Source organism: Myotis davidii, unplaced genomic scaffold (assembly GCF_000327345.1).
Source record: "Myotis davidii unplaced genomic scaffold, ASM32734v1 scaffold37, whole genome shotgun sequence".
Taxonomy (NCBI): Eukaryota; Metazoa; Chordata; class Mammalia; order Chiroptera; family Vespertilionidae; genus Myotis; species Myotis davidii.
This window is the reverse complement of record NW_006289395.1, coordinates 4,108,413-4,119,021: the sequence shown is the minus strand read 5'-3', so window position 1 is coordinate 4,119,021 and position 10,609 is coordinate 4,108,413. Positions and strand designations below refer to the sequence as shown.

Genomic DNA, 10,609 nt, shown 5'->3' with positions numbered 1-10,609 from the left:
TCGATGCTCAACCACTGAGCCGCACCAGCCAGGTCCAGCACCCATTTTTGATAAAAACTCTCAGCAAAGTGGGAATAGGGGTGTCATACATACTTCAACATAATAAAGTCTATACATGACAAACCTACAGCCAACATCATACTCAATTAGCAAAAACTAAAACCATTTCCCTTAAGAACAGGAACAAGATAGGGATGTCCGCTTTCATCTCTTATTCTAAACTCTCAGCAAAGTGGGAATAGAGGTGTCATACATACTTCAACATAATAAAGTCTATACATGACAAACCTACAGCCAACATCATACTCAATTAGCAAAAACTAAAACCATTTCCCTTAAGAACAGGAACAAGATAGGGATGTCCGCTTTCATCATTCTTATTCTACAATCTACACTGTACTGGACATCTTAGTCACAGTGATCAGACAAGAAGAAAAAATAAAAGGCATCCACATTGGAAAGGAGGAAGGGAAACTGCCATTGACCTTGTCTCCCTCTTTTAGGGACCCTTAGGATGCATCAGGGCCCAGCTGGATAATCCAGGACAGTCTCCTCATCGCAAGATCCTTAATTTAATCACACCAAGGAAGTCATTTTTGCCACATGAATTGAAATTCCCAGGCTCCAGAGATTAGAGCGTGAATATCTTTGAGGGTGGAGGAGGCATTTATGCAGCTGCCAGGTTCTAGCAAACAAGAGTACTTCTGCCCAGAGAAATATTTGCACATGTGCAATAAAGATGCATGCACAAGGATATTTGTATTGAGGGGAAAAGAACCTAATTAATCACTCAACAATAGCTAAATTAAATACAGTACAATTATACCATGAGGCAGTAGGAAGCAGTGAGTAAAGTTTCAATGCATGTCCTGGCATGAAATAGTCTTGTTTCATGAGGAAAAGTAAGTTGACATTATAAGGAGGGGCAGAAATAGACTGAGAGTTATGAGTGCAGGGAATACAGAGTTTATTCTTGTATTATTATTTATTAATTAGAGGCCTGGTGGATAAAAATTCATGCACTGCAGGGGTGGGGGGTCCTCAGCTCGGCCTGCCCCCTCACAGTCTGGGAGCCCTCAGGGATGTCCTACTGAGGCAATCGGTGATTAGGGGAAGGCGAAGCCCCCATCACTCCTCTGCTGCTGCCACTACCAGCTGTAGCGCCTGCCTGAGCCTCAGGCTTTGCAGCCACCACAGCTTGCCTGAGCCTTTGCCAGGCCCTCGTTGCCTGAGCCTCGGGCCCTGGCAGTGGCAGCTGCCATCCGTGGCCTGCCTGAGCCTCGGGTAGCGGCTGCAGGTTTGTCCAGAAGGACATCCATGAGCCTTGGGCCCTGGCAGTGGCAGCTGCCATCCGCGGCCTGCTTGAGCCTTGGACAGCCGCTGCGGGTTTGTCTAGAAGGACATCGGAAGGAAATCCGGAAGATGTACGCTCTAATTAGCATATTACCCTTTTATCAGTATAGACCCATCACTCCTCTGCTGCTGCCACTACCAGCTGCAGCGCCTGCCTGAACCTCAGCCCTTGCAGCCACCACGGCTGCTACTCAGAATAGCGTGCAGTATTGAATGTTTGAATTATTTATTAGTTGTTTATTTCTAGAATTTTCCATTTAATATTTTTGGCCCATGGTTGGTTGACAGCAGGTAACTGAAATCACAAAAAGTGAAACTATGGCTAAGGGGTGATATACACACATATGTTATATGTTGAGTTTATATAGTATAGATTACTAGAGGCCCAATGCACAAAATACGTGCATGGGATGGGGGTGGGGGATCCCCCAGCCCGGCCTGCACCCTCTCGCAATCCAGGACCCCTCGAGTGATGTCCAACTGCCTGAACTAGCAGTTGGACACACACACACACACACACACTAGAGGCCCAATGCACAAAATTCGTGCATGGGGTGGGGCTGGGGGATCCCCCAGCCTGGCCTGCACCCTGTCACAATTCAGGACCCCTCCAGCGATGTCCAACTGCCTGAACTAGCAGTCGGACATATCTCTTGCAATCCGGGACTGCTGGCTCCTAAGTGCTCGCCTGCCTGCCTGCCTGATTGCCCCTAACCCTTCTGCCTGCCTGCCTGATAGCCCCTAACCGCCTCTGCCTGCCTGTCTGATCGCCCCTAACCACTCTGCCTGCCTGCCTGATCATCCCTAACCACTCGCCTGTCTGCCTGATCACCCTTAACCACTCAGCCTTCCTGCCTGATCGCCCCTAACCACTTCTGTCTCAGCCACCGGCCACAGCGGCTTTATCCGGAAGGATGTCCAGAATGACAACCAGAAGGTCGTTTGGCTGTTTGGTCTAATTAGCATATTATGCTTTTATTATTATAGATTGTATTATTTTCCATATGAACAACTATAAACCTACTTTTGCCCCACCCTGTACATTTATATTTAAAATATGATATACTTTATATGTGCATTTGTATAAATATAAATACACAGAGCTGGACTTCTCTCTTAGGGGAGTTAAGAAGAGGATGATTTTATATTTTATGCCATTTGAATTATTTTTAACAACACAAATGTCACTATATATCATTTATATTATAAAAAATAAGTTCACTGTAAGAAATACAAAGGAAATAAATAGAAAATTCCAAATAACTTTGTAGGGTGAAAAAAGGGCCATGAAATTGTAAGCAGAACTATTCCTTAACGAGGCAGGAAAAGTTTTATTGGATTTATTTCAGTTTAGCCATAAAAGTGAAATGAAACTGCCAAAGCAGAAACTGAAAATGTGCAGATTCACTACCAAGCTCTGATTTGCAGGTTTTCTTTGTATTAACTAAAGATTCATTGTTAACTTGGAAAATGATGAGGAAACAGGGGAGTGGTTCTTAAATACCAGAGTCCTATGAATGCAGAGGGCTTGAGGGTACCTGAGGGACCCTCGAGTTCATGAAGCAATACTTCCCTATTACATGCGGCCCAGTCCCATCTATCTCACTGCATCAGTGGGTGAAATGGGCGAAGTGTCAAAGGTTATAAGATAAATAAGTCCCGGGGGAGAAATGTACAGTGTGATGATTATAGTTAAGAATATTAGTTGTGTTTTTAAAGTTGCTAAGAGAGCAGATCTTAAGAATTCTTATCCACCACCCCTCCCCAAATAACCCCCCACTGTAACTATGTGTGGTGGATGGGTTAGCTAGACTTATTGCAGTCATTATTTTGCAATATAAACAAACATCGAATTTAGTTGGTACAGCTAAAACTAATATAAGTTCATGTCAATATATGTCAATTGTATGTGAATTTAATAGTTGGTACAGCTAAAACTAATATAAGTTCATATGTCAATTGTATCTGAATTTAAAAAATGCTGTTTGAGACCCATCAGTGGGTTGTAACCTGTGGACTGTAAACACCAGCCCACAGGTCCACTTCTTAGCGATGAATGGGGGCTGCCAATGGTCCTTCTAGTCCACCTGGAGGGACTCAGCTCCACATCCACTTGCAAGGAGCCCACCGCGACCCTGGCTCAGACACACCTCACCCTTTCCTGCAGCCACGCCTTTGCAAACATGACCCCTCTCCTGGATGGTCTTTTCTAGTAAAACGCGCATCCTGTGGTCATGAAGGGCTTTCTCTTGCCTCGTCAGCTGTGCCCTCCTCTGTGCTCTCAAGCCATCGAGAATGAAAAAGTTTCACTCCCATGAATGTAATACATGTACAGAGTGTACAAACTCTAAGAAAGCTACAAGGCTTAGAGTAAAGCACAGGCCCACTGCACTCCAACTCCAGCTCCCCCAAACCACCACTCACAGTTTCTCCCAGCATTAACTCTGCGTCTCACTCCTTACCCATAAATAACATGCTAATGCTGCTATGTATTTCAATGTAAATGCTATCAAGCACTTCCTATGATGAAGTGTGAATATTTAGCTATTTTTACTGCCTTCCTTTCTCTCCTAATTGTCCTTCCCCCACTATCGTTACATAAAGATTTTTAGTTGAAGAACATTCATTATGTACTTGATAATGGTGATTAACATTGTTTACCTTGGGTTATAGTTTCTTCTTGTATGCCTTAAATGTTTTCTGAAATTAATAAATACTTTTATTATTTGTTTTCTGACAAGGTAACTTTTAGGCAAACAGCTGAAAGAAGAAGAGGAGGGAACCACGGGGAGACTTGGGAGAAGAGCATTCCATACAGCCGATTTCTTGTTCAAAGGCCCTGGATGTGATTGTGCTGGGAGTGTCTGAGACACAGCCAGAGGTCCATGTGGGTGGAGAAGAGTGACAAGAGGAAGGGGAGTAACTGATGTAGTAGAAGAGGTGGACTTGGCAAAATCACGTAGGGCTAGTAGGCCTGGTGACAACTTTGGATTTTATCCTGAATATCATGGGAAGCCAATGGAAGATTCTGAGCAGAGGGATGACATGGTCAAACTGCTGTCTCTAAAAGACACTCACAGTGCTGTAATGGGCACAGGCGTCACTGTAGCGGAGGTGTAAGCGGGAGGCCAATGGAGAGGCTATTGCCGCAGTCCAGGGAAGAGACGATGGTGGCTTGGACCGTAGTGGTGGCAGTAGAACAGACCATTTGAATTCTGGATATATTTTGAAGGTAGAATTGGTAGAATTTGCTAATAGATTGGATGAGAATGTGAGATAAGAGCCCATTAATTCCTATGTGCCCCTTCCCATGTAATAAAGAATAGAAATGGAGGGATCAGGAACTCCAGTGACTTGTGCCAGGCTACACAGCTGTTTAGAAGAAAAGTACCTATGACATGGCCTGGCACACAGTGCTGTTTGAGACCCATCAATGGGTTGTAACCTGGCACACAGTAGCCACTCACGTTTATTTTTCACCAATAATCAATCAACTAACTAACCACCCAATAAATTAACTGAGAGTATTTATGGGCATTCACATTGTTTCCAGTTTCATGAAAACAGAAATGATAACACTTGTTATAATGACATCATCAACAACATTTACTGAGTGGCTGACATCTGTTAGTTACTTTTCATATATTGTTTCATTTAATCCTTATAACACCTAATGGGAACTATATTACTATTACCTCCACTTAACAAACAAAGGAAATGAAGGCTCAGAGAAGATAAAATCACTCCCAGAGCCACACACAGTAAATAGACCAGCCAATATTTAAACTCAGCTCATCTTAGACCAGTGATGGCGAACCTATGACACGCGTCAGAGGTGACACGCGAACTCATTTTTTTTTGGTTGATTTTTCTTTGTTAAATGCCCTTTAAATATATAAAATAAATATCAAAATATAAGTCTTTGTTTTACTATGGTTGCAAATATCAAAAAATTTCTATATGTGACATGGCACCAGAGTTAAGTTAGGGTTTTTCAAAATGCTGACACACCGAGCTCAAAAGGTTCGCCATCACTGTCTTAGACCTTATGCCTGTGTCAGAAGACCTTATGATGTGACTAGGGGACATGACAGGAGGGTGTATTAGCAAAGCAGTGCATCTTCTGTGCTCTAAAAACTGAATATGTTTGATTTTGAAATATGAGTAGGATTAAGAATGAGGCGAAAGAAGAGAAAATCCAAAATGCTGGGGTTGGGAAGGGTACTACAGTCTAATCAAAGGCTGAGAGATTGATATGGATGCCACTGCGAGGGGTCAGAGAGAAGCCTGGCCTGGCTGTATTATAAGGTTCCAGCTGAGAATTGGGTTACACCTCCAGTTCCTGGCCTACCCAATGATACCCAAAGTTCCCAGTGGAGAAACTGTGTTTTCTATTAATTAGGGTAGAGGCCAACTTAAGACCTTTATAGGCCCTACATAGTTTTAGGGAGTCCCACCCCACATCATAAAAATATTAAAATGCATTCAGAACTTGCATTAAATACAATTTATATATAACTATACACAACAGCAGGATTTTACAATATACCTCATTTAGTCCCAGATTTGCTGAGGCCCCTAGGACAAAAGATATTAACTTCCAAAGTGAGGTGAAGCTATGCAGAACCAATAAAAAAAAGGTTTCAAAAGCCTTCACTTACATTGAGGGTACAAACGAGCCAGAATTTTGGAGGATAAGGGAGATCTTTTAGTGAGAATTGTTGGTGAGTCCCACTCATCTGCCTTTAAGGGAAGATATGGGCCATCTGCCCCTTCCTTTCACATCAAGTCTAGAGGGAGGGACTTTAAGGAGACCACTCAGAAAGCTTAAATGTTTCCCCCATAGTTTGAGCAACACAGCGGTCTGGAGGCTAAGGTATAGCCCTGAAATCAAGTGTGTGACAATAGCTGGCTAGCCTCCTGACAGTGGAACTAGGACAGTGTGCTGCATGCATGGCCAGCACCCTCAGAGCATGTTTAGAGAAAGGAGGCACAGGTGTCCCCCACGGACCAAGATGCGTGCACAGCACACCTGGCATAGGCTGTCTTAGACTTTGACCACGACCTCCATGTGAAGGGCCAAGTGAACTGCTAGACTCTCAGGAGAAAGAGAAGAAAGAAACCTTCGGGGGAAGACATCACAACAGAGAAAGTGTCCGTTCCTCTCTGATGCCAGCTCCTGATGACGTGAGCCTGCCTGCACTTTTCTCTCTTTGCTCCCTTTGCCCCTCAGCCATGGTTATCCCAGTGTGAAAGGAGCTGAAGTGTGAAAAACAATAAAAGGAAGTAGCTAACCACATGTTCCCTCAATACCTGGAATAAATTTAAAGGGAACCAAACAAAGTGCTTTATGAATACAGCTCAAGAGTCATGCTTGTTCCACCAAATGGTTATGAATATGAGTTAAATTTAGTTGACACATAGTTACATGTTGTTGACAATTGAATGCTTGCTAATTTTGATTTTGTAGATTTTTAAAAGTATTTTGGAGACAACACCTTGTTTTACTCTCACATCTTAAAATATTTTCATAGGGCCTTAAAAGCCTTGTGTACCTGATAGTACATAATGGGTAGAATGGCCAGGGGATGTATGGCCAGAAGATCTCTGGACTTGGATTATAAAGTCTGGCTCCAACATTGAGGTTTGTGACTCCAGGCAAGTCAGGTCTCATCTCTGGGCCCTGCACAGGTTGACCCCTTCTGTCCTGAATGGCTCTAAGACTCACACCTGTGGGGTTTTATTGGTAGCTTCTGGGGACTGACATAGTTCATTTAAATAAATGTTTGTTAGCTTAATGAATGAGCTAGTGACAGCTGGATCCCACCCTAAGCTCTCCTAATGTTGCCCTTGTGTCTCTTTGGATCACCAGGGTACCAGGTTGCCTTTGGGAGAGAGGAGGAATCTGCTGCCCTGAGGGTGGGCAGGCACTGCAGACATCCTACCTTATTTATTTTTTATTTTTTGGTTTCCAAGGATTTTTTTTACCCTTTATTGAATAAGATATTACAAATGTGTCCTTATCCCCCCAATGTCCCCTGTTCATAGCAGCACAATTCACCATAGCTAAGGTTTGGAATCAGCCTAAGTGCCCATCATCAGATGAATGGATTAAAAAACTTTGGCACAGCTACACAATGGAATACTATGCAGCTGTAAAAAGGAAGGAACTCCTACCATTTGCAACGGCATGGATGGAGCTGGAGAGCATTATGCTAAGTGAAATAAGTCAGTCAGAGAAAGATAAATATCATATGCTCTCACTCATTTGTGGATTACAATGAACAACATAAACCGATGAACAAAAACAGATGTAGAGACAGAGAAGCATCGATCAGATGCTCAAAACTCAGAGGGGAAGCAGGGGAGGGTGAGGGTGAAGGGGAAAGACCAACCAAAGGACTTGTATGCGTGCCTATAAGCATCCTACCTTATTGAGGGTGTTGAGAGCTGCCTGGGCTGCTGTGAGTGCGGGCTCTGCTTTGGCCAGGTCTTCTTCACAGTCCCTCTGCTTCTGCTGCACCTCCAGCATGATGAGGGCCACCTTCCGCTCCTCCTCGTCCGCCATGGCTTTCTCTCGGCTCACCTTGTCGGTCTCTATGCCCACCTCCTGAATCAGCTTGTCTGCATCTTCATTCTTCTGCTTCAGCTCCACTTCCTGCGTGGCCAGCTTGGCTTTCAGATCATCCACCTGCAACGGAGAAGCACCAGGCTTATCGGGAGTCAAGGGACTTTGGACACAGCCCTGGGGATCTGACTCTGCAGAGCAGAGAAGAATGCCAACTCTTCTCTGATGCGAAGGTGCAAAGCTAAGCTCTTAGCTGGGACCAAGCTCCCAGACCCGGGGAAGGAAAGGAACCTACAGTCAGTGTGGTGGAAGGCTCTAAGCACACACACTGTCACCTGTCATTCTCCTTGATGCCCAAATGACTCAGGCTGCTTCTCACTGATATGGATGCTTGTGTCTCATAAAAATTCATGTGCCTAACATAATATCTTGCACATAGTAGGCCCTTCATGAATATGTCATTGTTTAATTGAAATTGGTCATTGTGGAGTATAACAGGAATTTAGGAAGCAATAAAAAGCGAGCCTCTACTGTGTATCCTGAGAGAGTGAATATGTGGACAGTGGCCAGACCATATATAAAAGTAGAACTCCGATCTACACTAGTAGCCACTTGCCCAGGAAACCAACCTAGTACTTCCACTAAACAGCTCAGGAGGCCAGCCTGCTGTCAGTCAGACTTGTAGGAAGTCAGACAGCTGTCTAAGTAATGATCCAAAAGATAAACCATAACCTTTGTAACAACTGACCCAGAATGGCCAAGACGATTGATAACTGACAACTTCCTTAATTTTTGTCTCTGTTTCCAACTTAGGACCAGCTGGAGGAAGTCAGATGCTCACCCCTGATGGATCAGACGGACGCCCCCTTCTAGTCAGCCCGCCTACACCTGCCCCAGCCAACAACCTCCACCAGGGCAGAGCCAGGCCTCCTGTCCTTCCACTGTACAGCTCTGCCTCCTGCCTGTGGGTCTCAGCCAAAATGCAAATGATGTGGCTGACTCCCTTGCGAGAGCAAGCTCTGAATAAAGAGCTTTCCCTTGTTCTCAGTTGATTGGTCTTCATTTATGTCCACAACGCAGTTTGACCAAGCTGAAGTGGGACAGCAAGGGTCTCAATGGTCCAGATGAGCTGGGTTCGCCATCCAGCCTCCACATTTATATGCAGGTTGGAGGCAGTGATAGGAATATCAGCACCCAGGAAACTGTCCATTTCTCAGATCAGCTGGAGAGAGGGGAATGGTTTTTTATGTTCGTTCGGTTCAGTAAATGTGGTGGTTCTGAGGTAGCATCAGCCTTGCCTGGGAACTAGTTAGAAATGCAGGGTCTCGGGCCCATGCCAGACCTATGGAATCAGGAATTCTGGAGCTGGGGCCCTGCAGCCTGTCTTAACAGGCTCTCTGGGTGATTCAGATGCTCCCCCAAGTTTGAGAATCACTGGCCTAGTGTTATGGCCCTTTCATATGCAAAGAGAACACTCAGATCTATTTATTTCTGGAAAGTAAAAAGCCACTGTATTTGCAATAGGGCCCATAAATTACATCCAGAATGACCTCTTGTTTCTCACTTTTCTGCAGTCTATTTCACACAACAACCGAAGATTACTTCAGAGCTCCGAGAACACGTTAAGCAGATTCAGCTGCTTTATGATGCAAAATACATAAGGAGAAATATAAGACGGAGACTGGGGCGTGCCGATAATTCCCTTTTCATGGCAGATCAAAAGAAAATAAAAAGAAAGCAGAAGAAATGAATGCTCTTTAATTTTGTGTATTCATGGGGACTGGAGACTTTGCATTAACCCCGGATGGAGGCCTGCTCCTTAGAGCACGTCCTATATCCCCATGTTGGAAGGTTAATCCATTTCCATCTCCTGTGGCTCAGCTGCAGAGTTCTCTCCACAAGGACAAAGATGCAATTGTAAATCAAAATGATTGAACCATATAATCACTCCAGTCAGCAAACACCACAGTAACTTTTTGTTCCTTTTTAAATCTTGGGAGATTTGAGAAAATTGAAGTGGTTTTTTTTCTTTGTTGTTTGTTTTATTGATTGCAGATATGGCTTCTGACCTCAGACCCAAGGTAAGTAATCACCTGCATGTGAATGGGAGCTTTATAGCTCTTAAGCGGTGACATGGAGTGACAGGAGGGACCTGCCACTCAGAATTAGTCCATTCCCCGCAAAGCTATAGAGAAGGCGTAACTCAGGTTCATTCCATGGCTCTCCTGCAATGGAACAGGGCATAGAATAGTTCGCTGGCAATTTTGCTCCTCTCTGTTCTCTTCCTCAGAGCATTCGAGCTGTCCTCTGGATCTCTTCTTACTTAGACACCCCCACACCGGGAAGGGAAGAGTGCCGTGAGCACGGAGGGCCCCTTTTCTCAGTCTTGACAGCTTCATGTGTGGCAAGTGGGGGGATGTTGTCTGAATGGGATGATGACAAAATTGTGGTGGGAGACACTCCCTTCTTCAAGGATCAAGTTCCTTATGCTACAAAGAGATGTCAAGCTTCCCAGGACCTTCTCCCCGGAGCTCTAGAAAAAGGAGAGGGAACCCAGGACAACCAACAGCAAAAAATACTCCACCAAGGGCTGGAGGCCTAAAAATAAATAAATAAATAAATGAATAAATAAATAATAAATTTAAAACAAGGATTGGAGGCCTAGAGGTATCTTCTTTCTTTTTTTCT

At 44.3% G+C, this 10,609-nt stretch overlaps 1 protein-coding gene across 1 annotated transcript in view; it reads right to left on the bottom strand.

Moving 5' to 3' along the window:
- The window catches only part of LOC107182779 (dynein heavy chain 9, axonemal-like), a 95,725-nt gene that overhangs the window by 47,754 nt on the left and 37,362 nt on the right, over nt 1–10,609 (bottom strand). The window contains exon 7 of the mRNA XM_015562545.1: nt 7,784–8,044. Coding sequence (XP_015418031.1) covers nt 7,784–8,044 — 261 coding nt within the window. The remainder of the gene's footprint in view (nt 1–7,783; nt 8,045–10,609) is intronic.